At 41.9% G+C, this 19949-nt stretch overlaps 1 protein-coding gene across 50 annotated transcripts in view; it reads right to left on the bottom strand.

Moving 5' to 3' along the window:
* Window positions 1-19949, bottom strand: part of MAP2 (microtubule associated protein 2) — a 249859-nt gene that overhangs the window by 37579 nt on the left and 192331 nt on the right. For 23 of the 50 annotated variants that reach the window (XM_069781951.1, XM_069781956.1, XM_069781958.1 and 20 more), the window contains 3 exons: window positions 13698-13811; window positions 11298-11375; window positions 2198-2455 (listed from right to left, as the gene is read on the bottom strand). In XM_069781951.1, coding sequence (XP_069638052.1) covers window positions 2198-2455; window positions 11298-11375; window positions 13698-13811 — 450 coding nt within the window. The remainder of the gene's footprint in view (window positions 1-2197; window positions 2456-11297; window positions 11376-13697; window positions 13812-19949) is intronic. The other 27 variants (XM_069781975.1, XM_069781999.1, XM_069781989.1 and 24 more) reach the window with 5 other exon arrangements.

Here is a 19949-nt window from a genome sequence, read left to right as displayed (position 1 = left end):
TAGAAATCTGCTTTAAAGTGTTAAATCCTAGTTTCCTTTCAATATATGAGGTTTTATAGTGAAAATGTGAGTTTTACACATATAAATATGCGACCAGTGAAATGAGATGATTTCATGTGAATTCTTCATCATTGTGGTTTGTATACAACAGCAAAACCACAAGTAATCCTCACTTCATTGGTATGCTTTGCTGGATTCTGTAGCTTATGCTAGTTTTGCATTAGTAAAGTCTGCAAGATTAAGTCTAATCGATAGTACCTTTGTCTGTTGCTGACATTTAAAACATAGAGTTATACCTTTCTGTATCTTTTTTACATTTTTCTTCTACATGCAGCCTAAACTGAAGAAATAATGCATACAAAAGGTTTTGCAAGTGTCAGAAGAGGCTGTTTTTTCAATTGTACCAACTTCTGACATTCACTTTGGCAAATGACAAAAATCTCACTGCTGTCATGAAACCGGTATGTGTAAATCAGCAACAGAGCTATTAGTAGTCCCAGATCTTGAAGGTCTGGTCTTCAAAATGGCCAGCCATCTTCAGCTGTAACTGAAGACAAAGAATACTTGGCATGTTTCAATGACACTAGATCAGGCCCTAATTAAGTTAATTTGAAACTAGAAATGATACTCTTACGGTCTGCCACTATATTTTAGGGAGTAATACCTAGTTCATTATTTTAATACATGCTCTGTTAATCATTAATAGCTTGTTCTTTTTTAATATCCTATGGAAAATGTGGAAATCTTCCTATCATGAAAAATATGAAGAAAGATACTGCAGAATGTGGCAGAACTTTCTGCAGTAATCTTTAAAAAAGGTTTTATGAATTTTTCTAAAGCTTGTTAAAAGCAGCATTGGGCCAGCTCTGAATCTCCTCATATCTGATTTAAAGACTATGGAGCCATCTTTTTGCTCTGATGTATCTGAATTTTTTAGAACAATAGTATCAAAGTATTAGTCATTCTTTAAATATTTGCATATATTAACATTTAGTCCAAAAAGCAACTGCCATTCTAAACTCTACAGGTAGAAAAACCAGAGGTCTACAACTACAGTAATTTTGCTCCTTTATGTTTTCACATTTGGTGACTTACTTGAAACCCTATGAAGTATAAAAACATGGCCATTGAGCTGATGTCACTCTCGTTTCACAGAAATTAAACAGCTAGATACTGACTTTCTTTATGTATCCTACTATGCCTCTTACTGTAGTGCAAATGAACAATACCAATGGCATCAAAACATATTCGGACTGCCAAAAGAATTTAATATTTAGCTGGGCCAACCAGAACACCAGCCTCCCAAATGCAGCATTTCTTAGCCAGGCAGTGAATGGGTACATCACTACTCTGCAAAATGTGTCTTTACACCTTGTTGCACTGGCTGAAGAGAAATACCATTAAAAGGAAGATCTTGAAGCCTAGTTCTTATCTACTGAAAGACAACTGATTGCAGTAAATATTTTGTTCAGTAAGCAGATCAGAACTTCACCCTATGCACCCAATCCTAAACTTCACTATGAAGGCAAACATCCCAGTGGAAGTGATGGAGGTTTTGCCTAAGAAGGACACTCCAGCAGCGTTAAACATTTGTAATAATGTAAGACACAAAATATCAGAGTTCTGGCAATGACTGAGGAGAGGTGGGGTAGACTGCAATGAATGGCAAGGATATGACATAAGAAGCGATAGCTTTAGGGAAGCTAAACCAGAATGCACTGAAGCACACATCAAAAAAAGAATCAAACAAAAAACCTGCACACTGCAAATGAAAACATTTCTACAGTTTAAGCCTCTTTATGTCATAGTCAAAGTCAATAAATGTACTTTTTGAAAGAAAAGCAGATGAATCTCTGCACCAAAAAGAAAAAAAAAATATACACAGATTAGCAATGTGACTGGCAAACACATCTGAGATGGGGGAAAAGGCTTACGCAGAGGAATCGGCTTAGCTGCAAAGCATATTTTATCATGGCAAAGTAAAAAATCAGGAATCGGCTGCAGTGGTGGGAAACCATGTTGTCATACAGCACCTATGCAATCATACTATCTGCTACACACTCTTCAAGCATAATAACAAGAGCAGTCATACTAATAAATGGGAAGAACAGCAAATGAAGCAGCCTGGGAAAGCACTGGAGAAAGCTGGAGGAGGATTTACTGGCAGCAAACACATGCAAACCTAAGGAGGACACACCTTCCTCAGCCAAGGAAGGGGATGTGTCTTTCAGGGGTGTTTCCGCCACAACAGTTACACTCTCCCTGCTGGATGCCACACTTGCCACTTTGTCTTCATGACACACTTTGGTCTCCAAACCAGAATCCGACTGACCCTCACAGAGGCCCTTTGCCTGGTCCGAAGGCTCAATGGGCCCGTACTCTTTCCCCAGTTGCTTCCCAGGAAGAGCAGCAGGTTTTGCTTCCACAGCCATCGGACTCTCTACTGGTTCTTCTTCTTGGGGATGGAGAAAGGAGGCGACATCAACACCAACAGTAAACACCAAGCACACAACTCCACAGGACTGCTTTTACATAACACTTTCAGCTCTGAACATTTTGGATTTAATTGTGTCAAAGGACTGCTATCCAGCCCATTTTAGTCATTGTGGAACTGCATCTTACTTAGGGGAAAGAAACAAACAAACCTGCCTCCCCCAGAGAAGCACATTTATGCTGTAAGAGGAGAGCTGAAAGTGTTTTACAGGTATACCTCTCCCAAAGATGACTGTGGGTCAAATATTCATTGCAAATGGAGATGGTATTGAATGATGGATGGCTCTGACAACACCAATGCATCAATGAGCTCAAAGTACACACATTTTTCTGATAAATGAGCTGTTTAATCCAGTACAAGACATTCAATTGAGGTGGAGGAAGGTATGAGGCATTAATTTCTTTCCACTGACCTTGGCAATACTGACTGCTCAATGCCAGCAAGTCAATCTAGCACATGAATCCTGGATTTGACAAAATATTGAGCCACTTCCACAGTCTTAATAAGCCTTGTGCATGGCTGATAAGTAATGGTTTTGCAAGAATTCAGCCAAGATTCCTACCCTGAGCAGGTTTATAAACAATTTCTCCCTTAGGCTGCCTGACACCTGGACTCTGTATGTGAAAATCACATTTTTGATACAAGGACTCTTTATTTCTTTTCTGTTTCCCCACTAGCCCCCAGGCTCCTCGTCACCAATTACATCAAAGAAACCAATGAGTGCAATATAACTATTTGTTCATCTGAATTTCTAAAATAAATCACTCAGCCTATGGGCTGTTAGGGTCAGTACAGTAATAGCAAGAGGAGTCTTTACTCATGCCATAGCAGAAGAATGATTAGAAAGTCTCCATTCTGGACTGTACTCCTGCCTTTGCTACTCATGCAGAATATTAGTGTGCTCTACTAGTGTCCCCTCCGATAAGAAGTCAGGATTAAGTGTGAAACCTTTGATTCAGCAACATACTTAAGCAGCTGACCAGCAGCCATGCCGCAGTCAACCTGATGACCTCCCAGGTTTAAAGTGCGTCTCATGTTTAAGGACATTGCTGAATCAGACTTAGAACAAAGTAGTTTCGAATCTGGAAGGGGCTGGATACAGCCTCTTGGTATTAAAATAAAACCTCTTCACAAGGGCTTGATTTTTCCCTGAGATTGGCCCAGTGAAAACAAGACAATCATCCATCCACTTAAGTTATGGCCTTTAAAAAGTGATTTAAGGAACACAAACACTATTTGAGGCTGACAAAATATCACTATGTAAAGTACAGCACATTATTAATAACATATAAAAATGTAATTAAGGTTAGATACTATATCTTAAATGAACAGAAGCCAGAAGATTCAGAATCAGAACTGGACCAATGCCTGAATGTTACAGGGATATTTACACATGGGCAGATTGTAAAAGCAGCCTGGCAGATCAGGAAGTGTTCAGCTACAAGAGGTCCTGACTTGAATAACTTGTTTTACTTTTCTTTTCCAATTTTATGTAGTTTTATACGTGCACCCCTTTCAATTAAAAAATTTTAAGGAAAGCCTCTCATTGTACTCGGAACAATTTCAGGTATACACCTCCATTTCCTTAGACACTTCACACAATGCCACATGATTAAAACTAATTACTCACCAAAGTAGAAAGTTATTGCCAACTTAACGGAAGAATCCTACAGACTTCCTTTGTGCAGCAGACTTTTATGCCAAACAGACTGCTAGCTTACAGGCAGCAAGTGAGGAGGGCTGTTTCATAATGCCTATCTTTTCACTGATGATCCAGCTTATTTCCCTCCCCCCCCCCCCCCCCCAGATGTTCTGAGATCTCACACTTTCAACAGGTGTACATGCACATGACTGGAAAGGAAGCTGCCCACGAAGTAACCAATCCAGGAGTGCTCTAACTACAGCTATAGGCACCCAGCTTATAGTAAGGCTACTCCTGGGATTTTCTGTCTTCCCGAGCTTCAGGCAGACATGGTGACATTAACAATCTTCCAATTATTAGCATTGATCTCTTTCTGGTGCTGTTGCAGTATTAGGCTATATTATCCTGTTAATTCTGAACAACTCTGGTTTTCTTGAAGTGACCCAGTGAGCAATTTCGGGTATACACCTTCATCTTCCTGAGACACAAACCTTTAGAGGATTCAGTACTGTTTTTAACTTCAACTCCTGTGTCCCAAGATTTAGTCAAATGCTGCGAGATGAAACGTGATCTATCTTGCCTTGGAGAAGTCAGCATTCCTGTTAGTCACTGAAATAGATTCTCCCTTGATTCCTCAAAAGGCATTTCACTTTTATATATGCTCAGGCCATAGAAAAAGGGGGTACAGAAACACAGTAACAGTAATTTTTTTTTTCTCCTTGTTTGCAGTCAGCTGACACAATTTAACTGGGTGTATCCACAAAAGAACTAGAGATCAAACATGACCCAATACTGCCTGAAGTCACCTGTGTATACTGGGGTAAAATTGATTTCCTTTGCCTACTGGAGAATTAAAGACCTTCCACTGCTATCTTTGGTGTAGACAGGCTTTTTTTCCCCACTGTGTTAACAACTGACTTACCTCCAGTAACAATCTTTTGGCTTATTTTGCACACTGTTCTTGGCAGTAATTCTCTGGCACAAAGAACAAATTAGCTTACGCTTCTTTTAACTATCTGCTCCTTTTGCTTCTGCTATAAGCCAGGCCAGTAGACCAAGAGCCCTGATTTAAGCAGGGACCATGGTTTCACTGACCCCAAAGTTGCATTCATTGCTCATGCTGCAGCTTCACTTTGAGATGGAGAGACTCTGGAGGGGTGTCACTTCCATGTGGGGAGAAAACACAACTAGGTTTCCCTTCCCAGAAAGCAACAACCCCAGGCACATATATAATGGAATGGATGGCAGGCGGGTAGAGGGGAAGAGGAACAAAATGGGACCATGCTCAGTTCACCTTCATCATGGCCCAACAAGACCTCTGTGCTCTTCACTGTGGCACTGGGACGTGTACTAGAGCCAGTCCACTCTGAGCTGAACAAAGGGTGTTCATAGTACTCCTCATCCGAATTGTAGGGCTCATCATCGGGCACAGACACTGAAATGGAGGGGGCCAGGTGTTTACGCCACTCCCTGCTGGCAGCAGGCCCACAGCCTGGGCAGTGGTGTAGCAGTCCCACCTTATCCTCCGCCCCTTCATCTACAAATAGACACACACAGACAAAAACTGCAGGACAGACAGACAAAGAAAAGACAAGACACGATGGATGCATGCACTAGCAACGCTAGCCACTATGTCATACTGCAGAGTGGATGAAATCAGCCACGCTACCAGGTTAATGCAGGATGGAGGAATGAGGCAGCTGTGCATTTTAACACATGGGCCATGTCCAACCATCGGAATAAGTGAATTTCAAAACTATACACCAATTATTTAGAGGAACACATATTGTACACAAACCACATCTCACAACTTGCACTGATACTCATATGTATTTTACAGCTGACCAACTGTATTAAAAACCTCTGAGGTATCCCACATAGTCATCATGTAAAATACTTGAAAGTGTAAATTTTGAAAATTCCTTTAATTAAAAAGCAAACCAGCTTACACTTTGGTCAATAGTGGGTTTATTTCTCATTGTATCTATTTCAAAATTCCCCACTTTCTTCTTTTCCCTATATATAAGTAGCATTTAAACAACGAAGAAAACCCTTACCCAAATAGCTAGCTATCTTTTTTCCTGATAAAGGCCACATAAAGCTGCTCACAGCAGTCTCTGTTAGTCCTATATTTTACACTGTTGTGTCACATTTCTGTGGATGAACTAGCTCCCACCTTGGTGTCTGCCAATGCTTTGGAATGACAGCTTTATTCACCCGTCACTGTAGCACCACAGATAATCACATAATCATCTCAGGACTACACCAGCTACAGGGAGGGGGAGCTTGGTTGGTTTTTGCAAGACAAATAAAAATAATACTGCCCAATAAAAATGACTGGCCTACCATCTGCTCCATACAAACCTAATGGGGAGACTTGAGAGCTCATGTAGACTAAGGTGCCCTCTCACTATGAATAAAGCTATGGAAAAGTAAACATCTAGTACTAGAGAAAATATGTTTAAGCCCATTTTCTGTGTATGACAACTGGCAGTTTGATAAACACTACCTTCATGGAGTGCCTTTAGCAGCTACCCCATTGGATTTCCTACTAGCTTCAAGAACAAGTCCATGCTCAGTGTCCCTGGCCTTTCTCCAGGCAATTACAACTTAAAGAGTTTCTCCAGAGCCTCCAAAACTTTCCTCTTGGATCCAAAACACTGAGTCAGAAAGCAAGGCTTTAACTCAGGCAGCGTAACAGATATTAACCAGATCTCTGTGTGTGACCTGAAAACAAGATGGATCACGAATGCTGCTTTAACCACCCTTACCCAAGTCTTAGAAAGCAATTATTATCCAAACTAATTCCATCTGTAAGACCTCTAAGGTTCTTCCTGGCAAATAACAGTAAGTTTTAAGTTTCTTTCTATAGCATGCTATGACAAGACAACATCTGTGTCTTTAAAAAAAGCACTGTCTGCTCTCTGCAGCAACATGGCAGCAAGTGTCCTGTAATGTAATGACATGTATTTCTTCCACCTGGGAAAAGAATGCTGTAGTGTCAGCCCATTCAGGCTCAATCACCCACAGAAAGGAAGAAAAATTATTCCTTGATAGCAATATTAGTAGCTCCAATATGTATCACAGTGCTGCAAAAGAAAGATGACCCATGTTTCAGATTCCATGACAGCCCTGAGGCTGGCCAGGACTGGAGGTATGCTATGTGCACCTATGCACATACACAAATACCATCCACGGAACTTAAATTAAGAGACCTGTTCTCATAATTTCTTTCTGGGCACAAAGAATGCCTGAACCACCGATAGTTTAGCTGCTTCACTCTTGTAGTGGAATCCAAACCCCACATTCAGGGGTTTATGCATGCTTAAAGGAGGTAGGTGTGGAAAGATAAGCTGGCAGCCTGCTTCTGCCAAGCAGCAAGCTCTGCAGAGCATTGCAATAGGAAATGCTAAACACAGGGCTGTACCTGAGCTTCCCACCTTTCCCTAGTACTTAAGAGCCAGCAGCAAGGTTGCAGGGAAGCATCTTGATCCACTTGCAATGCAGAACCCGTGGATTTCTTCTCCACAGAAGCTTCAACAAAATTCAGCCACAGATTTGAGTGGGCTCGCAGTTTGCAAAAGGCTAGTTACAGGGGTGGGGACATGTCTCAAGGTGCAAGAGACCAGGAATCAACCCCCTCCTAAACCTGAGAAGATTCAAAACTACAATCCCTGGTTCTTTGCAGGGTGCTCTCACACTAGTCCATGTATTACTGTGAACAAGAGTGGAAAGCGTTGACACACTTGCCACCTCTTCTGCTGGAACATTGTGGAGAAAAGAATGGAAGATTGGTATGTTCAGAAGCAGAACATGGAAAAGGAGGATGTGCAAAAGGGGAGGTTCTCCTTCCAGCTGTGGGTAATACTTACCCAGGAGCCATTCAGAAGTAAAATGCATCGACAAGAGTGAAGATGAAACCCCAGGACTTCTCTATACTGATGCAAACAAGGCTGAAAATCCCTTCTGTATAGGCTCGGAATGGATTGTAGGCAAGAAAATAGAAGCCCTGCCTCTGCTCCTTAAAACTACAGGAACCGACATCAGTAAAAATGCTTAATACCTATTATTGTGATAGTCCAAAATCATTAGGAGTGCAAAGTCTAGTATTGTTTGGGGCTGTTATGTCTGTGCCTATTACGGATTTACATTGTTTATTTATCAGTTTTAATAAAGATATTTTCAAAATTACTGCAGATAATTTCATTAACAGGATAATGATGTCTTTAAAGGAGGATATGGTTTTATTTCAGCAACAAGAAAAATCCTTTCTTTGTTATTTTAGTCCCTTCTAATAGTCCTTTTTTCATTTCAAAGCATGGGAAAAATCCCCAATGTATTCTAAAGTCCAACATTAAAATGACTTCTCACAAAGGCTAATTCTGCTTTAGCTTCCAGGTATCTTTTGAAAATGCCTTTCAAGAAGTAATTTTCACTGTAAATAGATCCATTTTTATAGGACACTTGGTTCCTTTCAGTTTGCAAAATATTCTTATTTGGCATATAAAGCCTAATCTGAGATGCCTATTTCAAAACGGAAGACAGGCCATCAAAGGCATCCTTCTATCTTGTAACATTTAGAATTTTTTTTACGTGAAGACATTGTTGACCATTGTCAAAAGGCACTGAGCACAAAAGAAATGCCAAGTTGGCAAAAGAATATCGAATCAGCCCTGCATGACCAGATACAACTGATAAAAGGATTAGACAGTGCTAGGGAAAATTTCATTTCCTGAGCAAAATTATGTTACTATAGTTGAAATAAATGAAATAATTTCCATAAGGCAAATTAGTTATCTTACCTTCTGCAGCAGTGAAAAAGGACAGGCTCATTTGAACGTTTTTCTGCAGCCAAATGAAAGACACCTACATCCACTGATTCCCTTCTCTCACGAAATACTCTTGACCCACAAATCTCTCTGTGTTTTCTACCTCTTTTTTTTTTTTTTAATTTGTGTTTGCTGCATGGCTGGCCACATCCACCTTTGTCATATCTACAACAATGATTTCCTTCCTACTATGACTGAAGGAAGCCTCTTGGATTCAAAGCAATGCAACACATACTGACGAGTGCATTAGGAAAATGTTCTAAGAGAACAGGGAAAAAGGAGGTCTGAGGTAGATACACACACCAAGCGCTCACCTTTTTTGTTCAACAACTGTAGAATTGGGTTAAATTCAGAAATTGTATTCTACTGAGCAGAAAGACAGACAGACAATGTAAAGGAGCATGAGGATGGATAGCCAGATGGTATAGGGAACTGAAGGTTTAAACAAGTACAGTAAAACTGGGTCAAACCCTACTGAGGCAAACTCTTCTGAATGAGAGCTTTGCCTGAATAAAAATGACAGGTCTGGCTCACTCAAGTCAGCAAAAACTCAACTTACCCACAGAGAATAAGGACCACATCTTATAACACAGAGCTGTTAAGTGACTTGCTGAGTCATATGCACAGCTGGGAACAGCACAGTCCGGTAGTTCATAATAACCTCAAGTCGTATAGTGTTTTGCCACCTTCTTGTGTTAATACAACTAGCTAAATGGCTTCCATTTGCTTAGGGGGCAATCTACAACCTCCTGTCAATTAATCAATACGAGTACTTTATAAAATCCTGAAATACGTGCAAACAATACTGCTGATAGAAACAGTACACAAAGCTAATCCTCAACTAAGGGTAATGGAAGAACCTTGACATTGGCTTGAAGCAGAAGAACAAGCCCTTTATTGTGATATGAAAAAATCAAAAAGCATACACTGAACTAGTCAAGTGAACTATGTATTAAAAATAGTGGTAAAACCCTGGCAACAATTCTAAAAGCCTTTGCTAATGCCCTACTAGCTTCCTTTTCAGTTAGTATTTTTGATTGCCGTTACCTCTGGGTGATGCGTCTAGGAACCATTTTACTATTTTTTTAAAACACACAATGGGCAGATGTTTTTTAAAAAAAACCCAACAATCAATTAATCAAATTCTTTATATTCGTTACTAACCACATCCAGTAGGTATTTCCAGTACAGTGGACTGACAAATGTTGTTAGCACAGCCTGTAATTGCATTATCTCAAAAATGTTTCAGGATGGAACATGCCTAATTGCAGTGTCCTGATAAACTAAGAGTCAGACTACGTTAGCACATGAAATAGCAGCCGTCCACTTGCAAAATTAATAGAGGCTCTGTGTTAAAACACCAACAAAGTTTCTTCAGCAGACGGTAAGAAATTATTTTCATGCACTTATTTAAACAAAAAGAAAGAAAAATGCTAAAAGAAAATCCAAGAAGGAAATAAATGGACACATAAAAATGCTATTGACATGGCAGAGTTCAACTGACAGTCCCCTGGAGATTCTGAACCCAAATCCTTCCCTCTTACCCACATGATACAGCTCAGTTTTAACATATTGCTGTCCCCTATACTGATGGCCTTGATGTAGCAGCCATCTTCTGTTGAACAAAGCACTGACGCACATGCTTACCATTGTGACAACTTCACTGGGATTTAGGCCTCTGCTCAAAATTAAGCCAACACTTAAGTTCTTTGCTGGAGGGGATTTTAGCAGGAGGAAAATGCAGTGATTATGGGCTACTGAAATTGAACATTTGTTGTGCAGAAGAGTAGAAATTTGCTTTGTGAGACTAGAATTTGACTCCTCCACTCTGTCCAGAACGCCCAATACACATAGGCATTGAAGCATGAATTACAGGTCAAAGACCAAAGAAATGATCCAACTCTGAATCTCCTTGCTTTCATGCATTTAAGATTCCAAAAACAAAGCTAATGGTAATTTAAAAAAGCAGCCAAACAAATCCTAAGAAAAGAAAGCTGACCCACACTGAATCATAGTTTTGGTGACCATGTTGGGACAGCAGGCATCTTGGCTCATATTGCATATAACAGATAAAAAGGTGAGCATCACCTCCTGTTTTTTTCTTTAATAGGGATGTACTTAACATATCCTGTCAGTTACCTCTGTGCATATGTGTCTACCTCACCCATGCATTGCAGCTGGTTTGCAGATGGGGAGTTACTGCTGGGGAATGCCTTATCTTTTCACATGAAGGTGCAGAAAGTATCTCCATTTTCTGATTCCCCCATCCTTTAGATTCATGTCTCATACCTCTGCTGTCAGCTGTGCACTGCAACATCCAGAAGACCCTTACCTTCCTCCAGAGCTCCAGTCTGCTCGGAAGCTGGTGATGGAGGAGGGGAAGGAGGCAGGTTGGCTGACTCTTCAACTGCTAGAATTCAAACAGTGAAAATGAGATACAGCAATTAATTCCAGGGAGACCAATGCTTGATACAAGCTGCAGTCAGCCTGTTCTGCCCAGCTGGGAGAATTATTCAATGGGCACTTGTGCCTAGTGGATTTTCAGATAGACCCTTTCAGAATACATGGATTTTTGAAGTTATAATAAAAGGATTTTTTTTTTCAGATGATATGAATTATTTTCAAAATTCTGGTCATAGAATACAATACAAAAATCAAGTATGAAATTATCTTTTAAATCAGTATTGCCACTTAGAAAACCTTCAGTCACCCAAGGCAACAACAATAAAGCATCTGAGCATGAGAGATTTTATAAATTCACGCTGACTATCAGAAACTGGCATCCAATCTCTTGAATTTACCTTGAGTACATGAACAAAAAACGTTCTGCATGCTTTTTTTTCTTTTTCTTCTGCTGAATTCAAGGTTAATCACAGAATACATGCAAATACTGCTTGTCTAAATACAAAAGACATCAGCATAGGGAACTTATGTCAGCCATGACATAACAGTGATTCAGCTGAGCAAGGCACAGTGAAATCTTAGATGCACTTAGACTAGGTTTTAGATTCATTCCCAATCACGAGACTAGATGCTGAATCCAGATGATGTTTCTTCAATTATTTAATTCAAGGACGATGAAATCCTAAATAAACTGCTTAAATGAACTCAGCATAACCTCTGCATCTGATTTCATACCAATCACTTTGACAATTTTTTTTCTTTAAAAACAGATCCACTACTGGGGCTTAACCAATGTTTTGTTTTGTTTTGTTTTAAATAAATTAACAATCTGTTTTAACAGATCTGTCTTATAAATGGCACCTCTCAACAGTCAGTTTCTGATTCAGGGCTTCTTCCCAAGCATAGAAAGGCCAGTTTCAAAGCCCCAGTAGAATTTGCCAGGCCTCCTTCTATTAATTTCAGTGTGGTTTGGAAGAGACCCTTATGTGACTTGTCCTTAAGATGTGCTGTCCAGGAAGAGAGTATTTGTATCTTCATCACAATGCAATTCTACCCACACTTATTTAACAGTCACTGACCACAGGAACTGTAACACCAACAGCTGCTAACTTAAGACATACTTCTCACAATAATTTTAAAATGTCTTCTCTAACTACATGGAGATGAATATCCATTTTGCCTCACCCAGGCTCCAGTGAAGAAATCTGTGCTTAAATATGTATGAAGTGCTTTGCAGAATTGGGGTCTTCCATGTAAAATTGAGTCTCTGTAAAGATGGGAATTACTAAGCAACACATCTCCCGGCTGCAGTTGAAAATTAGTTCAATGAAGCAAAAGACCTTGGGAACCAAATTTCTAACAAATATTCTAAATTACTCATTGACTTTAATTCATTCCTAAGCAGGGTCCAGCCACTGTACCAAACAAAGCACAGTGCCTGTGGGGAAAATACCACAAGGCATTACTTTGATTTGATCACAATGTACATGCATTCAGCAGAACTTATCCTGGGGCAGGCTTGTAAGACTTACCCTACCTCAGGACAGAGTATGGCCTTTGTTGTATGTGTTTTGAGCTACTGTGGAAGTTTTCTGGCAGGGAGGAAGCACTGCAGGTACGAATGGCTGTGTACTTATTTATATATACATACACACACATACTTGTATTTCAGAAAGGAGCCAGCAGGACAATGGGGACACAGCATGGACCAGTGGCAGTGGTACCATTCCCAGTCTGGACCACTGGCATTTGCTTCTACCACGTGTAATTCCCTCTCCCACAATCTCCCCTCACCCTGCCTGGCTGCTAACCCCTCTCCCACTCTCACCCGGTGTGCCCCATTCCTCTCTGCTTCCTGTTGAGGTGCTCCTCCTCCATCTTTTTGAGTAGCTACCATCCAAACCAGTGAAGCCTCACTTTCTTTTCATATGTCTCTCCTCTAATCTTTGCCTCTTCAGACATTAATCTTTCTCTCTCACGTTGTACATGGCTGAACACAAACGGACTCCGAGTGCCGCTGGATCCCACCAAACACGATGACAAAACCACTACCACCAATTACATTCACAGCTGTGCCACTCAGGAGTCAGAAACTAGGTGGAGAACTGCTGTTAGAGCAAACAGTGGATGAGACGGTCACCGGGCCATGAAGAACTGAGGCAACAAGGATACCGCTATTATTATGTGGTTCCAGCATTTATCCAGCGGTGCTGCAGTTTACCCATGACCATAACCTATGTGAATACACAGCTGTAACTGTTTTTTGTAATACATACATATAGTATTAGCAGACACAAGGATACTTTGAACATTCTTTGTCTTGTTTTACCTAAAGGTAGTGGTCCAGGCTGATCTTTGTGCTGGGCTTCTTTTTCCTGTTCGCCTTTCAGGACTGCTACAGCTTCAGCTGTTACTACTTGTACTATCCTCGCAGACACTTCTTCTGTGGCAGCAGCAAAGTTAGAAAAAACAAAGAAAAGTATGCTAATGAAATGATGTTTTAAAATTATAAAGATTAGCTTAAACAATAAGAAATGGAGGCTGACCTAATTTTAAAAGGTAATCTTTTTCCCTGAAATATAAGCAAATCATTGAAAATAAAATAGAAGGACCAGATATTCCAAAGATCTCAGTGGAAAATGCTGAGTATTATAAAAACCAGGACCCCAGCCTTTACAGTAAGATGCACAAAGCGTCATTATTAAATGCTCTTTCTGTTAGGGACAACGTGAAGCAACTGCAAAATTTTAAGATGATCATTTATTAAATGTCTAGAAATTTATTTTGCAGGTACTGTTTTGCAAACAGGGGTAGAACAGCCAGCTGAGTAATGGTATTTCTTGACATTTAAGCTGCATTTTAAGAATGCATTTTAGCTGCATTCTTACATGCACTTTGGATGATATTTCCTCCTTATCAGCACACAGTTAGTATGCATTAAAGGCACTTCCCAGACAGACATCTATGGTGATGAGGGACTTGAAAAAGAAGGGCCAAATAACATTTCTGTATGATTAAAATGTATACTTTGTCCTCTTCACCCCTTTTAAGACTGCAACACAAAGCTTTATTTAAACAGTATGTCTGAATACCATGCAGAGGGATTGGGGAAGATAACATTTGTTTGGTGGGATGGGGTCTCAGGCCCTGGTCCTGGACACAGGCTTGGCTCCCAGCCGCTCGCTGGTGTTGCACGCTTGACAGACCCGGGTGCCACAAGACCCGTGCTTCATTCTGCCCCACCACCCTCAACATGTGGCATGCCCGAAAGGGGCTGAGGAACTAGGTGCTCTGGTGAGCGGAGGATGGCAGTGAGACTGCCCAGGGAGTAAATACTTCCAAACTGAGAAATTGTATCTCATCTTGGCTCTAGACCCACTCAAAGGTGCAGTGAAATGTCATTGGGCACACAACTGCCTGTGGAAGTAGCCAGAGAGGTTTCCTGCCCTAAGGGCAGTTCAGGCACCTTCAATCTAGCAAATCAAGGACTTAAGGGTTGGTCCAGCAGAACCATCTACAGAAGAATTCAGAGAAAAAGGTTTTTTTTTCTTATCTGTGTATTAGCCCACTCTTTCTTACTCATTAATCAATATATTCCTCCCTCTCATAGCCAAACTCAGTAGAAATAAACCCCTTCACTCTCCAGCTATTTCTGAGTTGTTTCAAACGCAGGGTGCTGGGGACCTGAACAGGGAGCCGAGCCCTAGGGAAGGCAACAAGCTGCACGGCCGTGTGCCCACCAGCTGCACAGCTGGGCACACACCTGAAAACAGAGCAAGAATTTCAGCACTGCTCCATCCCTCACATGGAGACAGAGGTTTCTAATGGCAGATAGCAATACACCCTGCTCCTGCCAGGAGACACTTGCAGAGCCCCCATTAATCACCATCCAGAGGGCAGAAATAAAAGCTCTCTGCTCACCCATTACTGCATTCTTCAGGCAAGGACCGGCTGGGAAGGGGAAGTATATTTAAATCAGTGCCCCACGGGTAACTTTACAGCAACCACCCTAACAAGGGAAACTGTCCATTAGATTAATAATGATGATTTCTTCTCACAGTTAGTACTCTTACAGAATTCCTTTGTACTTTTAATGTAAAGTTATTCCTCTTCATTTGCCCTTTAGAAAAGCTTATTTTTTTCTCCCAAAAATCATAGATGTGAATTACTTGACTTTCACAGGTGTGTTTGTCTAAAAACAAAGTGCTATGTTAATCTCTCTTCTGCACAAGCTATGTAATGAGATATTAAAAAAAAAAATCCACCCACGGGCAAAGAACATTCAAAATTGTTGGTATTTGTATCTTACAATTCACTTCCCTCCTGACTGGTCGCCAGGAGGGCAGTGACCGCAGTAGTTTTATTGGCTGTGGCCACTAGCAAGAGTAGATGGATGCATATGTCAGAACATCTACCTAGCAATGAAAAAAATAAGCTGATTTAAAAAACTGTTAGCCCAAGAATACGTGAATATAAACTTGCCAAGGATAAATTCAGACTAGAAATCTGAAGACACTGCTTTCTTACTGTCAGGGGTGTTAAGTTCTGGCAGTCTTCCACACAGCAGGAAACAACTCACCTGGTTTTGAGATGGAGCTCAATACATTTATGAAAGGGTCTACATATGATATAGATGCCTGTATTAGCAGCAGACTGCGAGTGGCAGCTCTAGTCCTCTGTCCCTCTATTCAACAACATGTCCCTAGTATGAGATGAAACTCCATTTTGTTGTTAAGTAGATCTAATTGAGCACCATAACCCCATAAATCGAGTCATGCCTGTGGCTAGTCCTATGGACCAAAGAACAGGCATACTGATTTAAGCCCATCAATCTTCCCAGCTGCCTTTCAGGAGCCTGCACCTCATTTTGGGGCTTTTCAAATTTCTCCTGCTTCCACGCCTGCTGGATGCCTGGGGGTGCTTCTCGGCACCTCTTGGTTCCTTCTTCTTGTGAGGAACATGCAACAGATACCTCACAGACCCTCACAGACCGTCCCGTGGTGCTGCTGCTGCAGAGCAGTGGACCGGACACAAATAGTCCCATGGAATCATTACAGGTCCTGACAATTCCCTGTGTTGTGAGGCACACACAGACTGCAAAGCACAAGCGATACAGGGGAAAACTGGGAGAATGAACCTGCGGCTTGGCCCATCCTCTTCCTGCAGACACGTGATAACCTCTCCCATGCCACATCATGCAGGTGGCGTGCTGCAGCACCTTGCATGGGTGGGACATGCGGGTAGGAAACAAACCACTCTTCCGTAAAGCGTCCTTTGATACTTGGTATGTTCCTGTTCAGATTCTGCTCTTTCAGAGCAGGAAAGAGTATCGCCCCAACAGCTTTGGTGAGCACGGAGAAGGTCACAGAGCTTCACAGTGTACCAAGGCTCCAGAAGACGCCATGCTGACTGCCACCACCACTTTACACCTGGAGGATGTGACATGTGAGCCTTCTGTCAAAATTTCCATGCATCTACTAATCACAACACTACTGACAAAAGTAACATCATCAAGTCTGTACTGTTAGCTCAGATGAACAAATCAAGACTCAGTTAGGAAGACTGTTAGAAGAATCAATTTTTTAAGCTTATTTTCATAGGAAAATTTTAAGAAAAGGCTCCAATTAATTTTTCAGATAGAGAATATGCAAATGTATACCAGATTTAGTACCCTGGAGCATATCCAAAGGAAACCCACTCAATCACCAGCCTTCCATCACCCAAGCTACTGCGAGCCTCCTCCCAGCAAGGTAAGACAAATCCCTATTAAAAATGGTCTCCTTTGTTACAGAATTTATACTTGTTCACATCCAGCCTGGTTCTGGGGTGCAAATGGGGTCTCCAAGGCTGGAAGACAGTTCCCACCCTCTCAGCTCTCTGCCTGATTTAATTTGCTTGGGGAAAAGATTATGTTCCATAGGGAAATATGGCTGGGGGTGAAGGGTTGCCTCTTGAAAAATGGAAAATTCAATTTCAGGCTATGCAAAATAAGTAAAGAAAAATATAAATGGCCTCTGGGTTTTGTGTGGTGGTTTGGGGTTTTTTTGTTGTTGTTTGGCTGGGGTTTTTTTAACCAAGAAAGGCTCACTTCTGAACACTGTTGATGGGTATTTTGGGTGACAGAGGAAGCACAGGCAGTTTGCCAGAAAAGCAGTGCTTTAGCTATACATGACTGCTGCAAAAGGACAGACGTTTTTGTACTAATGGACACTATAAATAGCAGATCCAATGGGTAAGTCAAATCCTCACAGGGCAGCCATTGAGACTCTTCATAGTTTCCTTATGGTTCAGTTAAAGTTCAAGGAAGGCTAATGATAAAGAACAAAAAAAGAAAGAGAAGAGTTAGCCAGCCTGGATGCCAGGCAAATTCTTCACAGCCTAAAAGCTCTGGATTCATTAGAGAGAGTTTTGCTTGTAGAGATTTATTTTCCTCACTTTAAGCAGGTAGACATTCTCTGACTCTACTTTGTGCCACAAAAATGGCACTAACAAATAACAAGTAACATGAAATACATGTTTCTTAAAGGGAACAAAGACCTTGGCTTCACATGAGACTCCAGCACAATGAACGGCAACATTGCTTTACTTTTCATTTTGTGGAGAGTAAAATGCTGCTCCTTTTTACCAAGATGTCAGCTACTCATGATACAGGACACAGACTGAGTCTCCCAGTTTGATTTCAGGGAATGTGGTACCCAAAAGTACAGGTGGTCCTCAAATGTGATGTCCATAACAGACAGGAGACATTACGAAAGATCCTCAGCACGAGCTTTCAAAAGCCCCGGCAATGAGCAGGCTGAGCCGAGAAGCCAGGAGCTAACACACAGGGACGGTGATTCCACCACTCCCTTAAAGGTTGTCACTTCAGATCAAGCTCCAACAGGGCTGTCAGGTCAAGCCTGCCCCGTTGCTACTAGTGCCATGGCTGCTCTCTGGCAGGAACAGAGGACTCTGCCCTGCTCAGAGGGCAGGCATTTGTCTTGGGCACTATGCTAATTTAAACCAAAGTTAAAACTCAAACCAGTAAGCACTCTCTGCTCCTGGTTTTGGAAGCCAGCCTGGTTCTTCTACAAGGTGTGACAAATCCTAGAATGCCAAATCGGGACATCTGGAGTATCTCTGCCCCACAGATAACTCAGGGACACAAACAGTTTCAGAGCACTGGGATGCACAGGAGATGCTGAACCAGCTGCTGATGGTATGGGGAGACGCAGCCTCTCCTCTTTGCTGTGTTTACAAGGCCTGGTGCCTCCAAAAGCTGCAGCCCCTCTCATAAGCACACCCAAGGGCAAAACAGGGGCCCAATCCCCACCCCAGCTTGCTCTGGCACCAATTTTTAAACAGCAGTAGGCATCATCCAGCCACTGCCTCCAGACACCTGAGAAAGGCCCCCTTCACTGAGAGAGACTCAACCAGGGGCCGTTAAAGCAAGGTTACATGCCAAACATGGCTACAGCAGAGCCAAAGATCTGGGATCAGACCCTGTAAAAGGCCCTGTAGATGTTGTGTCAAAGCCCTCTTTCATTTCTTGTTGATGCTGCTGCGGTTGTCAATGGACTGCAGATGTCTCCACTGGTACTTGAATCCATTACTCACAGTACTTTCATTTCCCAGGAAACCTTTCCAGTCCATTAAGTTTTTTAACAGACAGGTTTACCAGCCCCAGAGACAGATGTACGGATGGTGGCAAGAGCCTTTAAAAAAGGTGTCTGAGCTTTCACCAAATATTTCCAGAAAACTGTTAGAAATAATTGGCAACTATAAAAGCAAGAGCAAAAATTAGCTCTGTGACACATCTCCGCAGTGATGTGTGGTGTCTGTTCCCTTTGTACCCTTTTTAATGGTTTTCCTTCAGCCTCAGGCACTTTTTCTCTTCCAGCCTACCATAACCTCAGGCTCAATCCGTTGAGGAGCTGATTTTGCTATGAACACCACTTCCTAGGTGAAACTGCTCAGGCTCAGACATTTGCCTCTGACAGCCCTCATCCAGCAGTACCTTTTACCTTCTCCTCTCTCCCTCCTACCCCTCTATGCAATGCTGTATTATTATTCTGAGAATTGTTTTTGACATGAGAAACCTCCTATAGGCAGGGGTCATGGCATCTTCCTGCCTCGCAGGTATGTGTGCCAGCACAGCAGCATCGATCCTGCTGGCAGATGAACCGGGGCTGGTACAGCTCGCCCTGGGGAACAGCCAGCCTGTCACCTCACATAACAGTGTCAGTTGATTTCTCAGGCCAGAGTTGCCCCAGTCAGACCAGAGTCTGCATCCCCAGCTCTTACTCTCCCTCCCTGACCATAGTTGCCTGTGTTTCATTACTGCCATTCAGTCAGTTCACTCAGCCCACCTATCTATCGCTTCTTGCCACCTGAGCACCCATTTCACAGCAACAGAACAGCTCCTTCCAAAAAGAAAAAGCATTTCACGTCCCCACAATTTCACTGGGACACTCTTCCCAGACTGCAGCAGCATCACACCCTGCTCTTCCTAGCAACAGCTCTATCCGATACCACTACGGTGGCAGTGGATCTTGAGTTTGCTGTAGCCATGGAAGATGCCATCTGGTCTCTGTAAAGCAGA

Source organism: Haliaeetus albicilla, chromosome 4 (assembly GCF_947461875.1).
Source record: "Haliaeetus albicilla chromosome 4, bHalAlb1.1, whole genome shotgun sequence".
Classification (NCBI taxonomy): domain Eukaryota; kingdom Metazoa; phylum Chordata; class Aves; order Accipitriformes; family Accipitridae; genus Haliaeetus; species Haliaeetus albicilla.
The sequence above is the reverse complement of the archived record's forward strand: the minus strand, read 5'-3'. Positions and strand labels throughout refer to the sequence as shown.